The following is a 23588-nucleotide window of genomic DNA, read 5'->3' on the forward strand; positions in this document are numbered from 1 at the left end:
GGTCCAAAAGAAACATGGGATAAATAGTAGGCATGGCTCCTTTTCTCCTTAGGGCTCCCGAACAGAGGTTTTCCCTGAACAGGATGAATTAAACCCCATAGAAAACCTGGATTTGCCCACAGAAGGATTTTACTGAGAAAGCTGCCTACAAACACATCAAGAGTTGGATGGACAAGGCTTTGGCTAGGAGCCATAGGCAGTTGAGCCCCTGGCTAGAAATGCCTGCTGGTGGCTGTGAACCAGCATTATGGATGGAGGCCACAAAGACGTTGCACATGGATGTCACTGTGCAAATGATGCCATCAGGTATGTAGTAAGAGCAGTTTCCATCATGCACTTGACCTCTTCTGAATTCCCTTGAGTGCAAAGGACTAACACATTAGAGAAACTTGTTCTAGAACTCTGCAGAGATAACCACTGTTGTATATCAGGATTCTACTCACCTCCGGAGCCGTGTCAGTTGATTTCCCTTGATTTCTCTCAAACAGACTTCCCTCTGTGCCCGCTTGAGTTAAGTGTCTAAAATGCTACCAGAAAGCAATGATTCTGCTTCCTTTACAGTCAGCTGGTTGTTTTTAAATAAGAAAGAAGCAGCGGCAGCAGCAATAGCAGTGTTGTTTTTTTTCCCCTAGGAAGCAGAATTTGGTTTCATTTTCAGCAGTAACCATTATCTGCCTCTGCAAGTCAGTGGGACTTTCCTGACTTGCATTTGATCATAATAGAAATGCTGATGATATTGGGAGTTTATCCCATGCATTCATACGGTAGGCTTAGGTCATCCAGAGGTGAATCAGTGATTTTTCCTCTTTCAAGGCACAGCCTTTTGTGGTGTTTTTTGAGGTGTAATAAAAATCCATTCAAGTGTATCCATGATGCATCTGGTGCCTGTTGGCCACTTGAAGCTGTCCAGTCAACTACTGACTCCTCAAATCACTGGACAATACTTGTAAGAAATGTGTCAAGTCTTGAAATGGGATTTTAGTGGAATGGATGGAAGGACAAATCCCTTCTATTGCCTCACAAACAAAAACACAGAGGAATCTGGAAATTGGCATTTATTGCCTCTATTAAAAAAATGGGAAAATAGAGAATTTCTAAGTAATAGTGCTGTTTGCTTTTGTTTCCAATTGTTTTTTTTTTCTTTTTAACTTTCTTTGGTTTGACTTAGAATGGGCTGTTCTGCAAAAGGGCATAGAAGGACTCTAAAGACAATGGGCAAAGTCTAAAAGAGCCTAAAGATGATGAACCAATCCTGCTGCAGGTGTCTTTCTCGCTGGCTGGTAACCTGCAAAGGAGGAAGGGCAGCGTAGCTTGAAGAATTAACCAATCACTTTGCTCACCCTGCTCTGTTCACAGAAAATCAGGGCAGATGTGGCAGGGAATCAAAACAGAGATATAATGGAATGTGTGGAGGATGGGAGCAAGGAATGTTGCTCAGGGAATGAGCAGATAAAAGAAGGAGGAGGTGGTCACAACTGAATAACAGGCAGAAAAAGTAGCTTAGAAAGAATCTGCCGTAATTAATCAGATGGTTAAAAAGAAACAGTGGGATATTTGCACTTTCAGATGTGCAAAATTCTGTTACAGTACCTTATAATAAGGAAAAAAAAAGTTTATGATGCTACCTGTTTGATCTTCTTGAGAGGCTGAAAAGCGGCAAGAGGTATGGAATCGGAACTGGCAATGGGGGGTAGCCAATTTTAAAACGGTGCAGGTAGTTCTCATTTAGGGACTACTTCATTTTGCAACTGTTCACAGTTATGACAATGATGAAAAAATAACTTTGTGGCCCGTCCTCTCATTTACAACCTTTGCAGGTCTGTAAAGCAAAGGAAAACTGAAGTAAAACTGTAAACCAGCCACAGTTGACTCAGCAACTGTTTTGTTTAGTGACTGATTTGCCAATCCCAATGGTGGTTCATAAATGAGGACTACCTGTATAATTTTCTGCCCGCCCGAGAACAGGTAAAGGGTTGAAAGCACTTCAACTCCACAGAATGGAAAATAGCAGCGTTTTTGTCCTGATTTCTCTACAGCAAAAATATTTTGTTTGTATATAATAGCCAACGAACACTTTTCAGCACACTAATTGAATTTAAGGCTAGGTATGCTGTTTTTCTGGCAGGCAGATCAGGTTGGTTGGTGATGAGGGAGCATGGCTGAACACAGACTGAGTTGGGATATAATCTCCCTCAGCAGAACTGAGACAAAGAAGATTCGTCCAGGCTACCTTACTCTAAAGCAGTGGTTCTCAACCTTTTTAATGCCGTGACCCCCCAACTGGTCATAAGTGGAGGACTACTCAACCAGTCGTAAGTTGAGGACTACTCAACATGTCGTAAGTCGAGGACTTTCCCTGCCCGGGAGCGCCGCGCATGCGTGGTGCTGCCCCCTGCACCGGCTGAGGCGTAGCTGGCAAGGGGCAGCGACGGCGCAGGGCGACCACCGGCTGGGCCACCAGCTGGCCCAGCCCAAGGGAGGTAAGGCATCCGCCGGGCCCCATGCATGCCAGCAACCCTCCCTGCGCCCACCGGCCTCCCACCTCCCACCCCTGGCCCTCTTTTACTTACATTTTTAGTAGTTGCTCAGCAGGGAGGGGTGGAAACTTCCAGACAGCTCGCCTTCGCTGCAGACAACTTGCAGCACCGTTTGCAGAATGGGACTTTTGGCGGGTTCAGCAGGGCAGAGACAGCCTGGACAATTCCTATTGGCTTTTGAAAGCCAATAGAATTGGACTCTATTCAAGAGAGTCTATTCTATTGGCTTTCAAAAGCAATAGAATAAAAGGGAGTAGCACAGCTAAGGAAAAGGGGAAAAAATGGCGGACTGCGTTGTTTGGCGACCCCCGTGAAATGGTCGTTTGACCCCAAATGGGGTCGCGACCCACAGGTTGAGAACCGCTGCTCTAAAGATATCTGACTGAGCCAAGATGAAGGGGCAAGAAAAGACATTTTATGAGCTGCTCTGGAAGGGAGCAACTAAGGAAACCCCAAAGGCAGCTCAGAAAAACTCCACGTGGGAGGGCCAGCATCCTTAGGAGTAATAATCCACATGACTTTTCAGTCATATAGTTTTCTTAACAATCTGTTAAAGTCAGTCCCTGCTCTTTCAGATTGGGTGAGCAAGCACAGAACTGCAACCCACCCTCTGCATAAAGTTGGCTATTACCAAAAACAAAAAAAAAGAGAACACTTTTTCTCTCCTCACCCCTCTCTAACTCTGCAACACTTTTACCGTACTGTAACCCCTGGGAAGCGATAAGAGGAATTAATCCTAAACAGTCACAGCAAGTGGAGAGTGGAGATGACTCAGCTACTGATGTTCCCTTCCCAAGAAAACACAATTGAAAAAAAAAAGCCAGGAATTTCTTGATGGGAAGCAAGGGTGGGAAACAGAGAAGGAAAGCCCTTGAGAGAATTGGAGGGGAGAAGGGAAATAGTAAGGACTTGCAAATTTGTGGAGTACCATAATTTGTAGGAGGGAGGAAAAAAGATTCCCAGCATTCTAAAGGATTGTGAGTAATTGCTTCTCATGAAGGAAGAAGCATGTTGACATTATAATAATAACTTTATTTAAAACATGCATACAAGCTGCCCATCCTTCAACCGATTCTGGGTGGCTCCCAAACTTGTTTTCATCTGAAGATAAACACCTTACGAGGAAATACTGGGACTTTTTCAGGTAAAGGAAGAAAGACAACAGAGATGCCTTAGTTGTGGGCCTATCATAGCTGCGGAAGAACTATTATACAGACTGAATGCAAACTTAGCAACAATGAACCTTTAGGACTAAGTCAAACCACCCCAAAGGCCACTATTGACTGAAGGTTTCTATTATGGCCAGCTAGGGTTGAAATCAACTACTAGTGAGACCTAGATGAAGCATCCTCCATGTTTCTCCTGTTGCCTTTCTTCACAGGGCAGCTGGTCCTGTATGTCTCTGGGAGGAGGAGGAGGAGGAGGAGGAGGAGGAGGAGGAGGACATGCCATGCCTGTTAGGAGCAGCAGAGGTGCCTCATTCTGCACCACATATCATCTTCCCAGGTGTCTTGAATACACGTAGTCCTCGTGTATTCCAACAGTTCATTTAGGGACCCTTCAAAGTTACAATGGCATTGAAAAAAGGGACTTATGACTGTTTTTCACACTTCATGACTGCTGCAGCATCCCCGTGGTCACATGATCAAAATTCAGACGCTTGGCCACCGACTCATGTTTATGACGGTTGCTGTGTCCCGGGGTCACGTGATCCCCGTTTGCGATCTTCTGACAAGCAAAGTCAGCGGGGAAGCCAGATTCACTTAACAACAATGTTATTAACAACTGCAGTGATTCACTTAACAACTGTGGCAAGGAAGGTCGTAAAATGGGGCAAAACTCACTTCACAAATGTTTCAGTTAGCAACATAAATTTTGGGCTCAACTGTGGTCATAAGTCGAGGACTACCTGTAACTGAGCTGGTTTGGAATACTGGGAATTACAATCTCAACATATCTGGAGAATATCAAATGGAGAATATTAGATTAGCCTTTCTGTGAAAGTACAGGTTGTCCTCGACTTACAACCATTCATTCAGTGACTGTCTGAAGTTATAACAACATTGAAAAAAAGTGACTGATGACCATTTTTCACACTTACAACCATTGAAGTATCTCCTTGATCAAAATTCAGGTGCTTGGAAACTGGCATGTAATTATGACTGTTGCAGTATCCCCAAGGTCATGTGATCCCCTTTTGCAATTTTCTGATGAGCAAAGTCAATGGGGAAGCCAGGTTCACTTAACAATTCACTTAAGGGTACTAACTTAACAACTGCAGTTATTCACTTAGCAACCGTGGCAATAAAGTTCATAAAATGGAGTAAAATTCTTCGCTCATCTGTCATGGTTCCGAAAGAAGCAGCTTTTCAAAGAACTTTGAGGCTTTGTTTACCTTAAAGAATCCTTTTATTGCTACATAGCTTCGGCAGGTACATAATGAAGCCAAAAACTGAATCCTCCCTCTCCCAATCACCCGTAACAAAGCATAACTCACTCCTTCATTTAACAGTCATTAATCATGTTCCCCAATTAGTTTGAAGTGTGAACTTTCCCTCCCGTAACTCCTCTGGTTACAACTGACCTTGAAAATACTGTACTGAAATATTGTTATGGCTAACGATTCCCCAGTACATACTCCCCCCCCTATTCTAACATTGTCTGACTTTAACTTCTTCATATATGTCAAGCAAGAACATCTGATGTTAGCAGCCTTGACATCATCTTTTAGTCATCAGGAAACTATCCTAGCCTGAAACTTGCTGTCTTCATTACCAGTCCTCATCCTGTCTCTATTCTCTCCTCAGTGATTGCCAGGCAACTTAATTGTCTCTGGGTAACAGGTGACAAACCTAACAGACACTGTGAGGCTGTCTGTGTGGTCAAATATAAGAGAAAACATTCCTTTAATGATTTAATACCACAGAGTTCATGATGACCTAACCGTATGTCACTCAAAGATGGGAGATGAAATGAAAGCAATAACAAAGGACTTAGCCAAGAAAAAAGGGTTGCCAGGCCATGTTTGGCTCCTGGTTAGAGGTACCTGAGAAAGGACTACAAAGCATCTACAAGCTGTCTGAGAGGCCAGCTTTTCTATAGGAATGCCAACCATGGACATTCAAATTAATGTCTTACGGTGCATAAGGTTTAGATTAAGCTGGGGAAAGCAAGATTCAACCCCACCCTTAGCCAGGGAGACGCCTGGTTTGACATTAGCCTGTGACAATTCCATTAGCAACTCTGTTTAGAAGGCACTAGAACAGTGATGGCGAACCTTTTAGAGACCGAGTGCCCAAAAACTGGCCCTGCTCCCGCTCCGCCCCCCATCCCCACCTTGCCTGCCCATAGGGCCACTCACTGCCTCCAGGGCCCGCCGCAGATTGCCCAGGCAGCCCAGCAGCGCTATGGCGGTCACACCCTCTATCCGCGCCCTGCAGCATCAACTGTGCATGATGGGGTGTGAGGGCAGAGTCTTGTCTACATTGCCTGGCTGCCATGTCCTTGGCTGCGCTGCTCCGGGTGGGCCACGCTCAGGGGCGACTCTCCTTCAGGGGGGCTGCTGGAGAGAAGAGAGTTGTGGGGGGAGGCGAGGCTGGGGCAACGGCACGTGTGCCCACAGAGAGGGCTCCGAATGCCACCTCTGGCACTCATGCCATAGGTTTGCCACCACTGCACTAGAAGCAGCTTTCTATAAAACTCTGAGTTAGGGGCAGTGCTCAACAATATCACTGAGGGTCCAGTCCACTTACATGCCCAGCCTTATACGTAAACTCTAATGAGATTCTCCATGCCAATTTGTAGCTGCTTGTTATATAGTATAAATTCCTGCATATTTCAGGAATAAACTAAACCAGAAATATGCCTTAGCTTTTAAAATGTTGTTAACATTTCATTTATACAGCATTATTCTGATCTTTGCATAGCCATTTAATTCACTGTAGCTGAGTTTCGGTTTTCACCCAAAATGTAAAATCTGACATGGACAGAACTTACCTACAGTGAAATCTGTGTGGCCAAAATTTCTCTCAGGAAGTCAGTGGTCTGCTGCTTTGGATGTCACAGAGAAGAAATTGTCACAGCTTCCTCTAAAACAATTCTAAGAACTGTACTTTGTTCTCAATTTTAAAAATTCCCTTAATTTCCTCATCTCACTAAATATTCCAGGTTTCCTTGAGGAAATAAAATAAAAAACCATTAAGGAAAACATTGACTTTCCAATACTTTAGGACTAAGGTCAAAAGACAGCCCCACCTTCTTCAACTGAGAATGCCTCTAGCAGTTAGGCTGGAAAACGAAAAGTGGATACAACCAGACAATGTTAAGAGGTCATCTTTGGGCCTACACCGTGGCAATAGAAGTGGCAAAGCATCAGTTCTTCTCTTTACCAATTGCATCTGTGGATCACTAACTGGGGGCCCTGTTCAAAGACGAAGTCACCTAGTAAGATTTTGGAAGCCAGCCTTAAAGAACAGCCTCCTCTTGGAGATGCAGATGATCCCAACCTGTTGGTTTTCAAGAAAGTGGCAGAGATCTGGCTTTTTCCCCAGGCCCTGGGGCCGAGATATGCATGGAGCTAGTATCAAGTGGCTGATGAATGAATGAATGAATGAATGTGTGGGAAGTCAGCTCCCCAGAGAAGGACATATTAAAAGGGCAGAAAAATATATTTTCTCAAAGGACCTTAAAGAGACAGAAAAGCATGCCCAGTTTTCTTAATAGCCTCAAGTCTCCCTCCCCCAAGCAGAAACCAGCTCTGTAGAAATGCAGATGTAAATAATCCAGGAAGGCCCCCAGCTAGAAGATTAAGAAGACACCTAAAATCTACATACCCCACCCAAACTCTAAAACAGGACATAACAGGATTAACCCACAGATACCAAAGGGCACACTCAGACTCAGGTCAAAGTTCATGCCACAGGAACAACTCCAAACAAAAGACTCCAGAGGGTATAGAAACCCACTCCCTACATGTGTTTGCTCTCTTTTCGTCCAGAACCATCTTCCTGTCTGGCTCTCCTCTCCAATAAACTGCAACCTTCTTTCTAAAGCAGTTGCCATGTTGCTTATCCTCAGCTTGGACTGAACCATGATGAAGACTTTTCCTTCAATAAATGAATGAATGAATGAATATTTGATTCATATATAGAAACTGGATATCACAAAATCCATTAAGCTCCCTCTGCAAGTGGAGAATTAATAACAATCTAGCAACTGAATTACAGAGTATAATTTAGGGAGTTACAAGTAATACTAAATGTTATAAAATATAAATGGACACAGTGAAGCAGAAGTCCCAATGGGGGTCCTATGGACATGAATATATCCAACAATACCCTCCCCAGCTGTTGTCCAGGTTCCAATGGTTCCTTGTTTTATTTTGTTAAAGATGTGTTTAAATAAAAAGGAATTACATATAATTATGGGAAGATGATGTGCTGCAAAGTATATCATCAAGAATAAGCTGCATTTCTCATAACACCTTTGTGCAAGAGCTTCTGTAGCAAGCCTAGGTTCCATCAAAATCTGTTGCAAAGTCACAAGGCAAGCTGCACCCTTTTTGCAGGGGTTCTCAACCTTGGCAACTTTAAGACTTGTGGACTTCAACTCCCAGAATTCCTCAGCCAGCTTTTAATTTTATATACTGTTTTATATTTTGATGTTGTATTGTATATCACCCAGAGTTATTCTTTAAGGGAGATGGGTGGTTCAAAAATGTGAAAAATAAAGAAATCTAATACATATGAGTTCATTTTTTTCAACACATACACACTAATTTGTTTGCTTGAGTGCAATGCAGATAGACAGATGAGAGAGAGAGAGATGAGAGAAGAAATGAGAGAAAGACATATTTTGTGTGTGTGTGTGCTTTTGTGTATGCACTCCATTCTACTCAATACAACCTGCTCCTCTGGTTACTGTACAAACAATCATCCCCCTTATGTTCATGAAAGACTTCATTGTTACCATAGGAATTTCACATATGTGATGTTCCTCTTCTACAGGAGTGCTATTGGCCTATGAAGCTTTATCATCTTACCTTCATCCATCGCAGGTTCCACACTACTATAGCAGAAATCAATAGTAAGTCAGGCCTTTAGAAGGAGTGCCCCTAGCTTTCCCCACTTCAGGCCTTTGGTTGTATGGTAAGAGAAGAGGACAAACCCCACAATTCATATTCAGTCATTTCAGGGGCAGAACAAAAACATTTTGGTTTAACTCAACAGGAACAGGCTTATCAACAGCTTTATCTCAACAGGAAATCAAAAGGTTGGCAGTTCCTGCCTGATACAATAACAATTCACATAGTAATTAAAAAAAAAACAACACATTGATTTCCTAGCCTATATACATCTGAATTATTAGAAACAAAGTAAAGCAAGCCACATTCCAGATTTCTGCGGCAAGAAATGCTGCTAATCACTCGCAGGAATTTACTGGCTGAATCAGAAATTGTTAACCACATTCAAATCACATGCTTCACAGTACTCAATTCTGTAAGAATCAACTCCCTGGCAGTTTTGCATGACACATTGGGGGGAAAGCCTTTGGTCATATGAAAAATGATTTTAAACCACCTCTATGTTGTCTGTCACGCAAAGTTCCAATTTAGTGTACTCTAAAACAGAGATGTCCCATAGAATAGAATAGCAACAGAATATGGGCTAAAGGTATCCAAGGTAGCATCCATTCTGAGTTTATACTACATGGCGAATCAGAAATTTTGGGTAAAATTGATAGAAGTTAAAAGGCCTCCGATCTGCTCCTCCCCCCCTTTTTAATAGCTCTCTGAACTGCTGACCACCCTCAGAATAAACATACAATCATAACGTTTAGACCAGCGTCTCACTGACTCCGTCAAAGATCAGAATTCCCCTAGGACAGGGGTAGGCAACCATGCTGGCTCAGGAATTCTGGGAGTTGAAGTCCACGAGTCATAAAAGAGCCAGGGTTGCCTACCCCTGCCCTAAGTAAAGGGAGACATAAGAGATGGAATCTACGTAGCTGAGAGCGATCTGTCTTTCTGGATTTCACACGCCCACATCAGAAGCATCCTGAACTGCACATCTGCACAGGAAGGACCCATGTTAAAACCAGCATGTACACAATCCACACCCCCGAGCTCACACCAAGGACCAGTCCCCCTGTAAAACCATTTCCTTTATTCCCCAGAAACAAATATCTGTTTGTGGGAATAAAATGAATTTCCTTTTTCACAGAACGTCTGGATTTTATTTTTGATTTGTTCTTGCATCGACCCAGTTTGTGAAAACCCCATATTATTCTTTTAACAAAAATGAAAAATAGGCAGAACAGAAAGCTCTGGACTTCTGAACAGTGACCCTGGTAGAAGTGTCATGTTTGACAGATGTCCAGTAGGTCTGATTTGTAGTGCCAGTCCTGGGGTTCACAAAGCTCTATTGGCTTATGTTACTTTTAGCAACAGCACCGATAAATGGCTGTGTTAAAGCAAGAACTTGTGGATGAATCCTCATGATAATTTCAGCATTTTGAGATCAGAAACATGTGACAGATATAACGTATGTGAAGAAGACATGTAAAAATTGGCAACATGAACCTGGTTACCATACTTCATTCTGTGAAACAGGTTAAAAAAAACTGGGCTGGGGATAAGTACTTTAACTGAAAAATGTCTTACAAGTAGATGCAAAGGATTGCAGCTTTGGACTCATTTTCAACTGATCTTATGATTTTCATTTATTTCTAAGAAATTACAATTCTTAGTAAGGGACTGTGTTCTTGAAATAATTTCTCAAGAAGACAAAGTCCCATTTTTGAGGAAAATTATGCCTTGCAATATAAACAACTTCCTTGCAATGCTAACCAAAAGGAGAAAACAAGATCATGACAATGCAATATTACACTTCTCCTAAAATAACTGCAAAATGGTACTTAACTCAGAACTCAAAACATTACTTTACATATCACGTTACAAAATAAAGTCCAACCCATCTGACCCTGTGTTCCACTAATTAACTAATTTCCCTCTTTTCCTATAAAACATAACCTATTCAAGGCAACTTACAAAAAATAAAACAAGACAACAACACTGAATGAAAGCATCAGCGAAAGTAGAACCTGTAACAATAAAAAAAGAAAAAAGAAACACACCAAAACAATGCCATAGTTATCCTGTAGGAATCTCTCTTTGAGGACCCTGTTCCATAGTCTTATGATGTCACTTGCTCTGATGGGAAAAGAAGAAGGAAATGTTCATATACAGGAATAAAAATAAAAAGTAAAGGTGTTAACATAAGAAGCTGGAGCTTTTCTGATAGCCTGAACGTTTAGAGCAGAGAGTTTGTCAACCTTGGCAACTTTAGATGTGTGGATTTCAACTCCCAGAATTCCCCAGCCAATTGCTGTGTGTCAAGTCCACACGTCTTAAAGTTGCCAAGGTTGAGAAGCACTGGTTTAGGGTCAAGGTTAGTACCTTGAATCATGAAGCAAATTGATAGTCAGTGCAGATTGGCATCATACCAAGCAAAAACTACAGGGTTTCTATCTGGATCATCTACACTTCAGGACTACCTTAAAAGTAACCCCATCTACAACACTAATCCGTCTTGGAAATGCTTAGCACATGGAGGGCTCAGTCAAAGTCTGCCTTCTTCTAGAATGGGACTATGATTGTGTGAGAAGATAGCCAAGGTCCACCTGTGACCATTCCAGACTGAGCCCAAGAAATGGTCTGCATGCCGTTGTAAAGCCTCATCATCTTCCAGAGACCAAGTCAGCTACTTTGATGGAAGGGCAGCTGCCAACTCAGTGTTCAGTTCCATGAATTGGCTGGTGCTGGACCAATGGCAATGCCAGATGGATAGTCTACGCCTCCTGCATTTCCATCAGTACTGCTGTTGTCTTAGTTCCAGAGGGATCAAGATATTTCTTCTTGAGCTGTCACCAGCAGAAGACCTTCTGTGGGGTTATTGGTCTGGCAGGAGGGTGGCCTGGATCTTAGCTCAGGACCTGAGCACCACCTTGGACCCTACCCAACATTCATCACAAGGAGGTGCCAGGTCATGTAGCTACCTCCCAGAAAGTGGAAGTAAAGATAGTTGTGCGTGTACCTTTCTGTGAGGAAAGAGTTGGAACTGATATGTATTACACAGAGACACAGTGGAGGCAATTTGTTTGTCAGAGAACAAAGAAGTGTTAAGAATGGCTGGGGTTGTGTATAACTGCTGAGGAAGAGAAGAAACAAAATGTGGATGTAAAAAGGGACGAGGAGAGAAGAGTGTGCATGCAAGCATGTACACAAGATGTGAGACGCAAGCCACCAGAATGTCCAGAGGCCGTGGTCAAAAAAGTAAAAATGCATCAATTTAGTGTGTGCGTGTATAAGAGAGAGAGAGACACACACACAGAGACAGAGAGACAGACAGAGCACATAAAAAAGTGGCACCCTTGTGACCTGCATTTTCTTTAGGCATGTGCTCCACATACCCCTGGAGGTCACCAATGCCATGAAGCTAGAGGAGAGGCAAACTTGGAGGGAACTGCACATCAGTAGGGAGGGCTCTATCAATAGCAGAAGTGCCCAGCTCTTCTTCCCCAGAATGAACAACACCAGCTTGGGAGGGGGGGGGGACTCAGAGATCTCAACAAAGTTTTACCTCATGATGAAAGGAAGGAAAGGATTGTGCACAGATGGGGGGGAGGGGCAGATGAGCTGTGCAAATTCCAAAGAAAACTGAATGAAGGGCAAGGAAGCCACTGAAGAGAGGTCCTGGAGGGCGCAAGGGGCTCTGGGGAGATGGAGGCAGAGGAGGATAATAAAACACTACAGTTTAACAGTGGTATAAACCAGGAAAGAAAGGGTGAGCGGGAAACAGAAAAGGTGAAGCAGAACACCCAGTTATTTGGATGGAGACAGACACTCTTAAGCATAATGAAGTGTGTGTTTTTATAGTTAAAAAACAGAACCCTAACTACACCAATGAAGCTATAAACAGTTTGAAGTTGGTTGGAAACAGAGTAAGAAATTGAACTTTAGAAATAGTTGCCAATACCAGTGTAATATAAGGCAAAGGACAGATGAATAAAAAAGACAAACTTCAAAAAGACAGAGGAGGATATAGTAGTTGCTGGATTAACTTCAGCTCTCATAATAGGTGCAAATACCACCACCTAGTGCGCAATTGATATAAAGCATCTCACAAATGCCAATCAAAGTTGTGCATAGATCCTATTTACACAGAACACAGAATCATAAGGTTAAAAAGATGCTTGGAGGTCTTCTAGTCCTCAAATAATAATCTGTGAGGGGCTGCTGATCAATACAGTCAGGATAAACAGTGGGTGGAGCTGCTTTTTCCTCTCCCTGTAAACCGCTTAGAGCAGTGGTTCTCAACCTTTTTAATGCCACGATCCCCAACCGGTCGTAAGTCGAGGACTACTCAACTGGTGCAGCACTGTTTGCAGAATGGACTTTTGGCGGGCTCAGCAGGGCAGAGACAGCTTGGACAATTCCTATTGGCTTTTGAAAGCCAATAGAATTAGACTCTATTCAAGAGAGTCTATTCTATTGGCTTTCAAAAGCCAATAGAATAAAAGGGAGTAGCACAGCTAAGGAAAAGGGGGAAAAATGGTGGACTGCGTTGTTTGGCGACCCCCGTGAAATGGTCGTTCGACCCCAATGGGGTCCCGACCCACAGGTTGAGAACCACTGGCTTAGAGAGGACTGTAAAGCACTGTGAAGTGGTATATAAGTCTAAGTGCTATTGCTATTATTTTATTCCTACATACATATACATGTATGTATGTTTTAATGTATATTTATATACAGTCTAACCTCACTGGTTCCATCATAATTCTCAGCCCAAAGTTTAAGCAGACAGACCTGCTAACACCTAGAAGCAAGCAAAACTATAACCAGAAGCTTACACAGGTTTGTCAAAAATGGATCATGCTAAATAAATCTTATTTCATTCTTTGGCAAAGTGGCTAAATTAGTGGACCAGCAAAATGTAGCATACGTAGATTACTTGGATTTCAGCAATGCATTTAACAAAGTAGATCACAACCTACTTCTTGGCTAGCTAAAAAAAATATGGGATAGACAGTATCATGACTAGATGGATTTGTACTGTCGACAAACTGCATTTAATGTGTAGTCCTTAATAGAGCTACATCTACATGGAGGGAAGTAAGCCTTGGGGTATCCCCACAAGGTTCTGTTTTAGGCCACATACTCTTCAACTTCTCCATAAAAGATTTAGATGAGGGAATAGAAGGGAAACTCATCAAATTTGCAGATGACACTAAGCTGGCAGTAATAGCAACGTCTCAGAAGCAACACCCCACTCAACATTCAGATGGATCTTAACAGACATGAACACTGGGCCCCATCTAACAAAATAAAATACAATGCAGAAAAAAATAAGGTTTTAAACTTAGACAAGAAAAAACAAATGTACAGGTATAGATTAGGTAAAACCTGGCTCAATAGCAGTATCTGTGAGAGGGGATCGTAGAATCCTAGTGGACAATCATTTAAATTTGAGCCAGCAGCATGTGGCAGCAGCCAAAAAAGCCAATCCAAACCTATATTGTGTTAACAGAATGATAAAATCAAGATCATATTAAGTATTAATATTGTTTTATAAAGCTTTAGTAAGACCACACTTAGAATACTGCATCCAGTTTTGGTCACCATATTATAAAAAAGATGTTGAAACTCTGGAAAGAGTGCAGAAAAGATGTTTAGGAGGCTAGAGGCTAAAACATATGAAGAAGGTTGCAGGAATTGGGTATGTCTAGTCTAGTAAAAAAAAAGGACTAGGGGTGACATGATAGCAGTGTTCCAGTATTTGAGAGGCTGCAACAGAGAGGAGGGGATGAACTTATTTTCCATAGCACCAAAAGGCAGGACAAGAAACAATGGATGGAAGTGAATCAAGGAGAGAAGCAACCTGGAACTAAGGAGAAACTTCCTAATAGTGAGATCAATTAACCAGTGGAATGGCTTGCCATCAGAAGTGCTCCATCAGTTAAGGCTTTCAAGAAGAGACTGGACAGTCACTTGTCTGGAATGATACAGGGTCTCCTGCTTGAGCAAGGGGCTGGACTAGATACAGTGTTTCTCAACCTTGACAATTTTAAGGCATGTGGACTTCAACTCCCAGAATTCCACAGCCAGCATTCCACAGCCAGCAATGCTGGCTGTGGAATTCTGGGAGTTGAAATCCACATGCCTTAAAATTGTCAAGGTTGAGAAACACTGGTTCACTAGAAGACTTCCAAGATCCTTTCCAACTCTGTTATTCTGTTAGACCAGGGGTAGGCAGCCTTGGCTCTTTTATATCTCGTGGACTTCAACTCCCAGAATTCCCGAGTCAGCACAGCTGTTAGACTTTGATCACCCCTTGCCATTTCAGTTAAAAAAAAATGTCTGGGGTCAATTGAGAAGACAGAAAAGTCTTTCACATATTGTTATCTGGTTACATTCCTGCAACCTTCTTCGTATGTTTTACCTCTTGCCAAAAGCCTGGCCGTGGCCGGAGATGCCCTCCACACTTTCCCACAAGTCACTGATCGGCTTTGGCCATAGACGCAGGTTTCTCTTCCAGCCCATAAAAGAAGGCGGGGCTTCGACCGCAAGGACGTCGCCGCGTCTTTTTTTTTTTTTTAACCCTTCTGCTAAAGGGAGGATTCTCTCCCTGACCTTTTTAGCGGTTTTAAACTTAGTTTATTTACACCCCGCCTTTATTATCTTTATAAATTACTTAAAGTAACGAACATACGCCTTCCTCCTCCGGTTTTCCACACAGCAACAGCCCTGTGAGGTCAAACTTGAGCGCAGTCTTACTGCTCGTCTAAGCTTGCAACTTTTACTTAATTTTGCATTTCTGAGCTATGAAGCTCCTATCAGCGTTTAGTCTATTTTAGCATGTTTTCCAGGCTTTTTTTGGGGGGGGTTGTTGTTTCTTGTTGCCCCGATCGTCACTACACTCAACAGTACCCCCCCCCCCACCAAACGCGTCCAAGAAAGGACTGGCGTTGCAAAGAGTTGGGTATACCACCGAGCTTTGCTTTTTTTAGGAAGGGTGTATAGAAAAATGCAGTTTTATTATCTGATCACCATCCAGCCGGCTATGGAGCAAACAGATGCGGGCATGAATCATACACGAAGAATAATCCAACTCAAGGCAAAAGAGGAGGTCTCTAGTACTGCAGCCTGATCTGAGAATCTTTCCACGGGTTCTCAACCTTGGCAACTTTAAGACTTGTGGACTTCAACTCCCAGAATTCCTCAGCCAGCAAAGCTGGCTGAGGAATTCTGGGAGTTGAAGTCCACAAGTCTTAAAGTTGCCAAGGTTGAGAACCCCTGCAAGTTAGCCCAATTGACAATCCCTGGGGATGCATATGGCAGCTGTCAACCCGATACGAGTGGTTCCCCCCCCCCCGTGGTTGTTATTTGCACTCGTTAGTTGTTGTTACTGAAACGTGCATACCACAGCACGGGATCCTCTCTGCGCTGGAACTTTCCCTGCCTCGCTAGCGATTTCCACAACTGCTTCTAATGCCTTCGTTGTTCTTAACGCCCATAACAAATTCCGGTCAATCTGTTCGTCAGCCGCGCTGGGCGAATTGCGCCCGGAAGTGCTTTGCATTCTAGGCCAACTAGCCGAGATTCTGAGTGAGCGAAGATCACCTGGAAAGGTAAAATATGGAAAAGTTTGCACTAAAGGCAGGGTGCCAATCTTGGCAACTTTAAGACCTATGGACTTCAGCTCCCAGAATTTCCCAGTCAGCATGGCTGGCTGGGGATTTCTAGGAACTGAAGTCCACAGATCTTAAAATTGCCAAGGTTGGACACCCCGGGCTAAGGAAAGGCCAAGAACGGAGAGGGGTTGGAAAGCATGCTCTCTCTTCGTCGTTTGTGCACGATTGGGGCTTGGCAGAGCAGTGATGTATGCGCGGTGGTTTGCACTGACTGGGCATCGGTAGACTCTGGGACTACAACTCCCATCATTCCCCGGCCTTCAAGAAGGCTGGGATACTCAACACGTACGTCGCCCGCGTGAGTTTGGGTGTCTGACTTACGAACTGCAGCTGCGAGGCTGATTCTCTGGACGAGGACTCCTATCCCCTCTCTCGGCAATTGTGGTTTGTAAACAGCGATTTATGATTTAGTATGCAGGAAGTAGGAGTAACCATAGCTGGGCTGCAGATGCCTCCACCGCCACTAAGATAGAAGAACCGAGTTTATAGTTTTCGGTAGGTTTTTGATTCCTTCGTATGGCCTGGGATTTTTGCAGCTCAGATCTGACAGCCCTCATACAAATTCAGCCTATTGTTGGCAACCATTGTTAAAGGCACAGCAAAACTGTCCAACCACATTTTCTGGTTTCTTCAAGATATATGATAGCGTTATTATGTGTAAAGTGTTTGGGAGATTGTTAATGATGGTTACAATGAATTCCCTCCTTATAGATCAAAATGGGATTCATCTTTTCAAAATCTGTCAATGAAAACCTAAAGAATCAGCAGGAATTCATGCTAATGAATTCACGACTTCAGGTAGGTTTTTGCATTACAGAACTTTGTAACAATGTAAGGATTTTAGAAATACAGTATGATCTTCCCATTTAAAAAAAATAGATTTCTTTTTAGAGTAAGGCCATAAATAAAAAAATAAAAAATAAAATAAAATAAGGTGGCCATGTCAGTTCGTTTTATCCAAGGGGTAGATAGTTGCTATATTCACTTGGTAATAAAAGTATACCAAATTGACAGCTACTAGAACACATTTTTATTTATTTTATCATATTTAATACCTGCCCATCTCTCTCACAGAGGAAGGCTGAATCCCATATCATCTATTCATAAGTACGTCTCATTGAGTTCCAGTTATTTTTTTATGTAATGCAGATTCATATTACATTGTTCTATTTAGAAGACAAATGTATGATTTATATTGTGGGTAGCAAGCTGCACATGTCCTTATGTAAAATTGTTACCCATAGGTAACAAATGTTAGAATACAGTGTCTACTTACCTGGGCAGTTACATTGAAATCAATATTTTTTCTGTCAACAAAAGATCCTCAACCTTAGTTGTCTGTGTAACACGTTTGTTAAATGAATCTGGATTCCCCATTGACTTTGCTTGTCAAAAGGTCACAAAAGGGGATTAAATGACCCCTGGGGCACTGTAACCGTCATAAATATGGGTCAGTTGCCAAGCGTCTGAATTTAGATTGCCACCATGGGGATGCTGCAATGGTCATAAGGGTGAAAAAGTCATAAGTCATTTCTTTACAGTGCCATTGTAGCTTTGAACGATCACTAAATGAACTGTTGTAAGTCAAGGACTACTTGTATTCAGAAGTGTTTGTAAACATGGATGTGCCCCTTTTCTCTGGCCATTAGCCAGCTTCCACTGAGCCCATTTTTTCCTCACATTGTTTCCATTTCCCACTAGCTTTTTGTTTCTTGCATTCCTTTCACACTCTTTACCTATCTCCTCATTGTTTTATTCAGGCTTCCCAAAACGCAGAGAAAATTGCATTGATGATTTATTTCAATGGACTTCTCCGCTTATATCCTTACATAAATGCACAGCTTTCCCTCATTATAGTGTCCTGAAAAACAATGAGGGATATTGAACTGGTCTTTGTGTGGCTTCTTTGCCAATTTCTCTCTTTTTGCCACTTTCAGTCAGCCCCACCCCCAGGTAAGAGAGATAGTTGTTCAGCAGCTCTTGTTTGGCTTTAGAGGAATTAAATGGTTGCACAGCATGGCAAAATTTGTCTACATCTTCACTAGATCTATTACTATCTTGGTGCCTTCAGGTGCCTAATAATAGACTCTCCTGGTATCTATTATTATTGTTATTTTACACTGTTTTACACTGTTGGGGGGAAGGGCAGACAAGTGAGTTCTGAAACAAGACCATACCTGCTTAGTGACTTGATTTTTTTTCTGTGCTGGCTAATATGATAAAAGGGGATTGCAAAAAGTCAGAGAAGCCAGTCACCTTGCTTATAACAAGTGAGATCATCACTTAATCAGGACTTCACCACTTGACAATAAGACAGATCCAACAGAGACAGAATGGGCACTGACGACAGGATCAACAAATTTATTCCAGTATTATTTTTCTGCCAGGTTTCATAGATAAGTATATAGCTCCTTAACTCCACAGTGGGGTGAGGAAGAGAAGAAGAAAAAAAAACCAGACAGGGAGTGAGACTTTTCAAGGCCATGCCCTGTAGCACTTTATCATGTATCTAGAATTTGGTGCTTTAGGAGAGTTCCAGAGTATTCATATATATCTAATAAACTGTAACTGCAGGATACAGCATGGTAACCTATCATGGCATGCTAAAGCATTGATTTGAAACTCTTTTGAAATCCTGTATGGTGATATACTAAAGTCTCATTTGGACTACGATGCAGGAAATAAAACAGATTGATAATATAATAGAGATACATATAATCCTTGACTTAACTGTAATTGAATGAATGCATAATTATGGTTGTAAATCATGATGGTTGTTAAGTAGGTTATCACATGACCACACCCAGTTTTATGACCTTCTTTGCAGGGGTTGTTAAGCAATTACAGTGGTCATTAAGAGAAGCCATTCTTTGCTATGGGCCATTTTTTTTTGCTGGAAATCAGGAATAAATGCCAGTTTTTAGGAAAAACACTCTAAATTTTGATCATGTGACTGTGAGATGACGGTACCCAAAATGCAGCTATCAGAACTTTGAATCTGGGTTGCAAATTACTTTTTCAGGATCCATTGTAACCTTTGAACAGTTGTTAAGTAACAGGTCATAAATCAAAGACTATGACTATGTACTTAATCATTTCCTGCATTGGGGTATTTGAACTTTGTAGCAGTAATTACATTGACTTGACACCTAGCTGTTAATCTTTTTTGACATTAGATGGTGACCCTGGTAATTTTGAATGGGAATTTTTACTGATTCATAAATTAAGAGATAACCAATTACACATGGTGAATCAATGACTAATAAATCAAGGGTGGTTTTAAGAGCTACTGTATACTAAACATATTTTTCACTGGAACAAATATCATCAAATTTGCTGATAGTTCTGTAAATATTTTTAAATAAAAATATTGCATTCTGATAAACCAGGGGTAGGCAACCTTGGCTCTTTTGTGACTCGTGGACTTCAACTCCCCTACCCCTGTGATAAACAGATTGTCATAATATTAAGAGCTTGAACAATTTTCCTGTCTCTTTTGTCAGAAGTTAATGGGAAAACCTCATTTTTCTAAGTCATCCAAAATACATAAAAGACAAATATTTATGCAGTAATTTGAAAAAGGGTATGATCTTTTAAATTTCAACAAGTATTTTAAGATAATAATTCTTTATCCTGAAATTATGAAAATAGGTACCGAATATATAAAGGCTAAAGACATTGTTATCCTGTGTCACTGAAATATATCAGTAAAATCTTTTTTTTCTTTTTTACATTCAGCTAGAAAGGCAGCTTCTGATGCAAAATCAAATGCGTGAGAGACAGATGGCCATGCAAATTGCCGGCACACGGGAGTTTCTCAAGTATTTTGGATCATTTTATGCCCTTATGACTGTGGGCCTAACAATTGGGTATGCAATCCTTTTTTTCCCCATAAGTAGTAAATGAGAGACAGATTTTATTGTTTTTACTCTCATTCTTTTATTTGCTAAAGGATGCATTTAAAATAAAACATTAACTAAGAAGTAAAACTGATTGTATATTCCAGTCTAAAGGTGTACATGAAATGAAAAATGTGTTTTGGTCCAGGTGCAGACCAGCTATGCATTCTGTGTTAAAGATAATCACCTTACTAATTATCTCTCTTTTCTGTTCCTTTTCAAATAACAAACATTTCATCACGTAAGGAAGAGTCCTTCACAATATTGGTTCATGCTGTATTATGGCAGAGTATGCATGCAGCCTCGCACTCCTGATAGCAAAAGAAACTAAGCAACCTGAGTTGGTTTACTATTACACCTAATTGAAATTTCTGGCCTATATCTCCAGTTGTGATTTCAATTGGAGCCAAGCTAGTTGTATTCCTAGTTTAGCAATATTGATCTATGACAGGGGTTCTCAACCTTGGCAACTTTAAGACTTGTGGACTTCAAGTCCCAGAATTCCTCAGCCAGCAAAGCTTTGAATTGAAGTCCACAAGTCTTAAAGTTGCCAAGGTTGAGAACCCTTGGTCTATGAAGAGAGGGATAAACAAAGGATCCTGATTTGCATTTTTTGGTTGACTTCTGACAACTAGCCCCTGCAGGATTTTGGTTTGCTCTTCCCAGGACTGAGAGAGAGCCACTGCCCAAAATCATCGCGCTAGCTCTGTGCCTAAGTCAGAACTAGAACTCACAGTCTCTCAGTTTTTAGCTGCTACCTTAACCACTACACCATGTTTGCTCTATAGTACATTAAAACATTGCTTCCTGAATGGTTTAAACATTTCATTTGCTTTTTATTTTTATTTATTAGGTTTATATCCCACCTTTCCTTCAGAGTTGAAAACAGTGTACATAGAACTTTGGCCTCCATCTTTTGCCCTTTGAGATAGTTTGGTCTGAGTGACTGGTCCAAATTCACCTAGTGAGCTGCTATAGCTGAGGATGGACTCGAAGTTGACTATCTGCATTCTTAGGCTAACATCTTAACCTCTATATCACTCTGGTACAGGGGTCTTCAAACTTGACCCTTTTATGACTTGTGGACTTCAACTCCCAGATGCTGGCTGAGGAATTCTGGGAGTTGAAGTCCACAAGTCATAAAAGGGCCAAGTTTGAAGACCCCTGCTTTGGTATATCAAGTAATATGAGCTAATTAGCTTGCTTGCTTGCTTAGAGTAAACAAATGGAATGGGAGGAGAGAATTTTCTTACCAAGAAGTATCTTGCATTTTGGTGTGGAAAACAATATTAGAACAAATATTTTGCATAATTATCTTCAATCAATATGGCCAGAAACAAATTTACAGTAAATGAGTAACAATGGCACATTGTTCTGCTATAATCTGGTAAACTGAAAAAGCCCTTACAACAACCAATTAAACATAGGATTTACAGTTCGCACAACAAAATATAACTGTTAGCATAATTGTTAGCAAAACCACATTAATAACACATTAAAAGAACTGAATATTTATGAGATTTGGTTAACCATATTATTTGCATAATTATACCAAATGAAAATATAAACTAAGAGCTACAGAGCTTTATTGCCACAAAACCTGTTTAATTTCAGCATTAAGTAATCTTAATATTTTGCATTTAAAGCATTTTATCTGGATATTGACTATTTTTTATTTCCCGTTTATTTAGTGTATAATTTTTTTCAATACAGAGCAATAACAAATAAGAAACCTCAACTCTTTATTCCAATTATACCTTTGAGCTTTATACTTGCCCATCAGTATGATAAAGGGTATGGAACTTTACTACAAAGAATGAAATGTAAGTACAGTAATTTCTTTGCACAAATGTAGTATCATTGATTATCTCTGGTCTTACAAAACTGATGCAATATATACATGAATCCATCTTTTTCTTCAGCTGAAGCAGAGAACATAATTGACACAGACTATGCGATGCTAGAAATGCCAAAAGGAGCTATCACTTTCGATGATCTTGAAAAAGCCAGAAGAGCACAAAGCAGATTTTTTATTGAGAAATAAAATAGGTATGTTTATAATCACATTGCTGATACAAGCATGGTATGTGGAACCTTTTCCGAAACTTGAAAAGTTCATCATCTTGTCCATCAGAAAAGGAATATGAGGGTGCTAAAACCAGATCCTCTCTCCGTCCCAAACAAAGAGAGTCTTATTTTTAACTATTTTAATTAGGAGCAGGAACAGTTTCTGTTGATGATCATTGAAGCAAATTGTATAACCTGACTAAATAAGTTGACATTTTTTAAAAAAGTATTGCCTGTATATCACCTGTTTTATTAAATAAAACCATTTAATATAATACAAATTCTATTCATTATTTTTAAACTACTTTTATTTTTTATTCATTTTATTATCTCATTCTTTTCCGTAGGCTGACCTTGATACCCTTTGTGGGTATCTATAATAGATCATGAAATACACGGTAATGACAGAGAAGGGAACGGAATAAAGACACTGTTACTAAAAATAAATCCTACCAACAACCTGTATGATCCTTGTGCACAGAGTACTCAAGTTACCTAGCAGTATTTTCATAGAAAGGTGCAGCTGCTTTCTAAACTGTTGTTTAAGTTTACCTTGCACTTCCCAGGGCTCAGGACAAACAGTAAGTTCAGAAAGAGAACAGAGTGGTTTGAGAGTCATTTTATTGACCATGTGGGTTGAGTTGGAACACATAAGTTATTTGCATCTGGAAACAAAAAACACCTTTTCATCTGAAGGTTCTTTTTACATCAGCACATTGTTCTAAATTCTAAAAGGACTTCAAGAATAATTAATTGAACTGTTAGGAATTTTGAACTTGCAATCACAACCACAACATATGTGTGCAACGCTTGCAGCTTTGAGGATGGGTTGTAAAGGCACTTTTTAAAACTCCATTGTAACCCTAGAATGGTTGTTAAGCAAGTGGTTACGACTTGTTCCTGCAGAAGTAGACTGGGAAATTATCTGGGATGTTTTGGTTTCCACAGGTACCAACTAGTTTTCCAGTTTTTATTGTTTGTGGTAGGCCACCAGGATTCACGGGTAGATGTGGGTGCTTGGAGCACAGGTGCACCATTTGCACAGTTAGCAGCAATAGCAGCAACAGCCCTGGCTATTAAGGGACAGATTACCATTTTTTTCACCATTTTTGTCAAAGTGTGTTGGGTCATTTGATCCTGAAGACGTAATATGTATCTTGCCTCTCTGTCTGAAGCTTTAGGGCAATGTTTCTCAACCTTGACAATTTTAAGGCATGTGGACTTCAACTCCCAGAATTCCACAGCCAGCATTGCTGGCTGTGGAATTCTGGGAGTTGAAGTCCACATGCCTTAAAATTGTCAAGGTTGAGAAACACTGCTTTAGGGCTCAACAGTA

General features: G+C 41.1%; 2 protein-coding genes across 5 annotated transcripts in view; one reads left to right on the forward strand and one right to left on the reverse strand.

The window, feature by feature from the left end:
- Positions 1 to 9645, reverse strand: part of LOC120317689 (programmed cell death 1 ligand 1-like) — a 28269-nt gene extending 18624 nt beyond the window's left edge. Inside the window, exon 1 of one of the 2 annotated variants that reach the window (XM_039364480.1) lies at positions 8578 to 9645. In XM_039364480.1, coding sequence (XP_039220414.1) covers positions 8578 to 8587 — 10 coding nt within the window. In that variant the 5' untranslated portion in view covers positions 8588 to 9645. Of the gene's footprint in view, positions 1 to 443; positions 661 to 8577 lie in introns of those variants that run through there. The other variant, XM_039364481.1, reaches the window with a different exon arrangement.
- A 6311-nt stretch (positions 9646 to 15956) lies between these two features.
- Positions 15957 to 22533, forward strand: PLGRKT (plasminogen receptor with a C-terminal lysine). 3 transcript variants are annotated; one of them, XM_039364478.1, is made up of 5 exons: positions 15957 to 16223; positions 16998 to 17084; positions 20025 to 20155; positions 21899 to 22008; positions 22108 to 22533. In XM_039364478.1, the coding sequence occupies exons 2-5, from the start codon at positions 17004 to 17006 to the stop codon at positions 22227 to 22229; spliced, it is 444 nt and encodes a 147-aa protein (XP_039220412.1). In that variant the 5' UTR covers positions 15957 to 16223; positions 16998 to 17003; the 3' UTR covers positions 22230 to 22533. The 3 variants fall into 3 exon arrangements, with proteins under 3 accessions (XP_039220412.1, XP_039220413.1, XP_039220411.1); XM_039364479.1 differs by lacking the exon at positions 15957 to 16223 and adding an exon at positions 16483 to 16670; XM_039364477.1 differs by lacking the exon at positions 15957 to 16223 and adding an exon at positions 16487 to 16781.
- Positions 22534 to 23588: the final 1055 nt, after the last annotated feature.

The sequence above is a fragment of the Crotalus tigris genome, unplaced genomic scaffold (assembly GCF_016545835.1).
Source record: "Crotalus tigris isolate CLP2741 ecotype Arizona unplaced genomic scaffold, ASM1654583v1 scf7180000019762.1414395, whole genome shotgun sequence".
In the NCBI taxonomy this organism is placed as follows: Eukaryota; Metazoa; Chordata; class Lepidosauria; order Squamata; family Viperidae; genus Crotalus; species Crotalus tigris.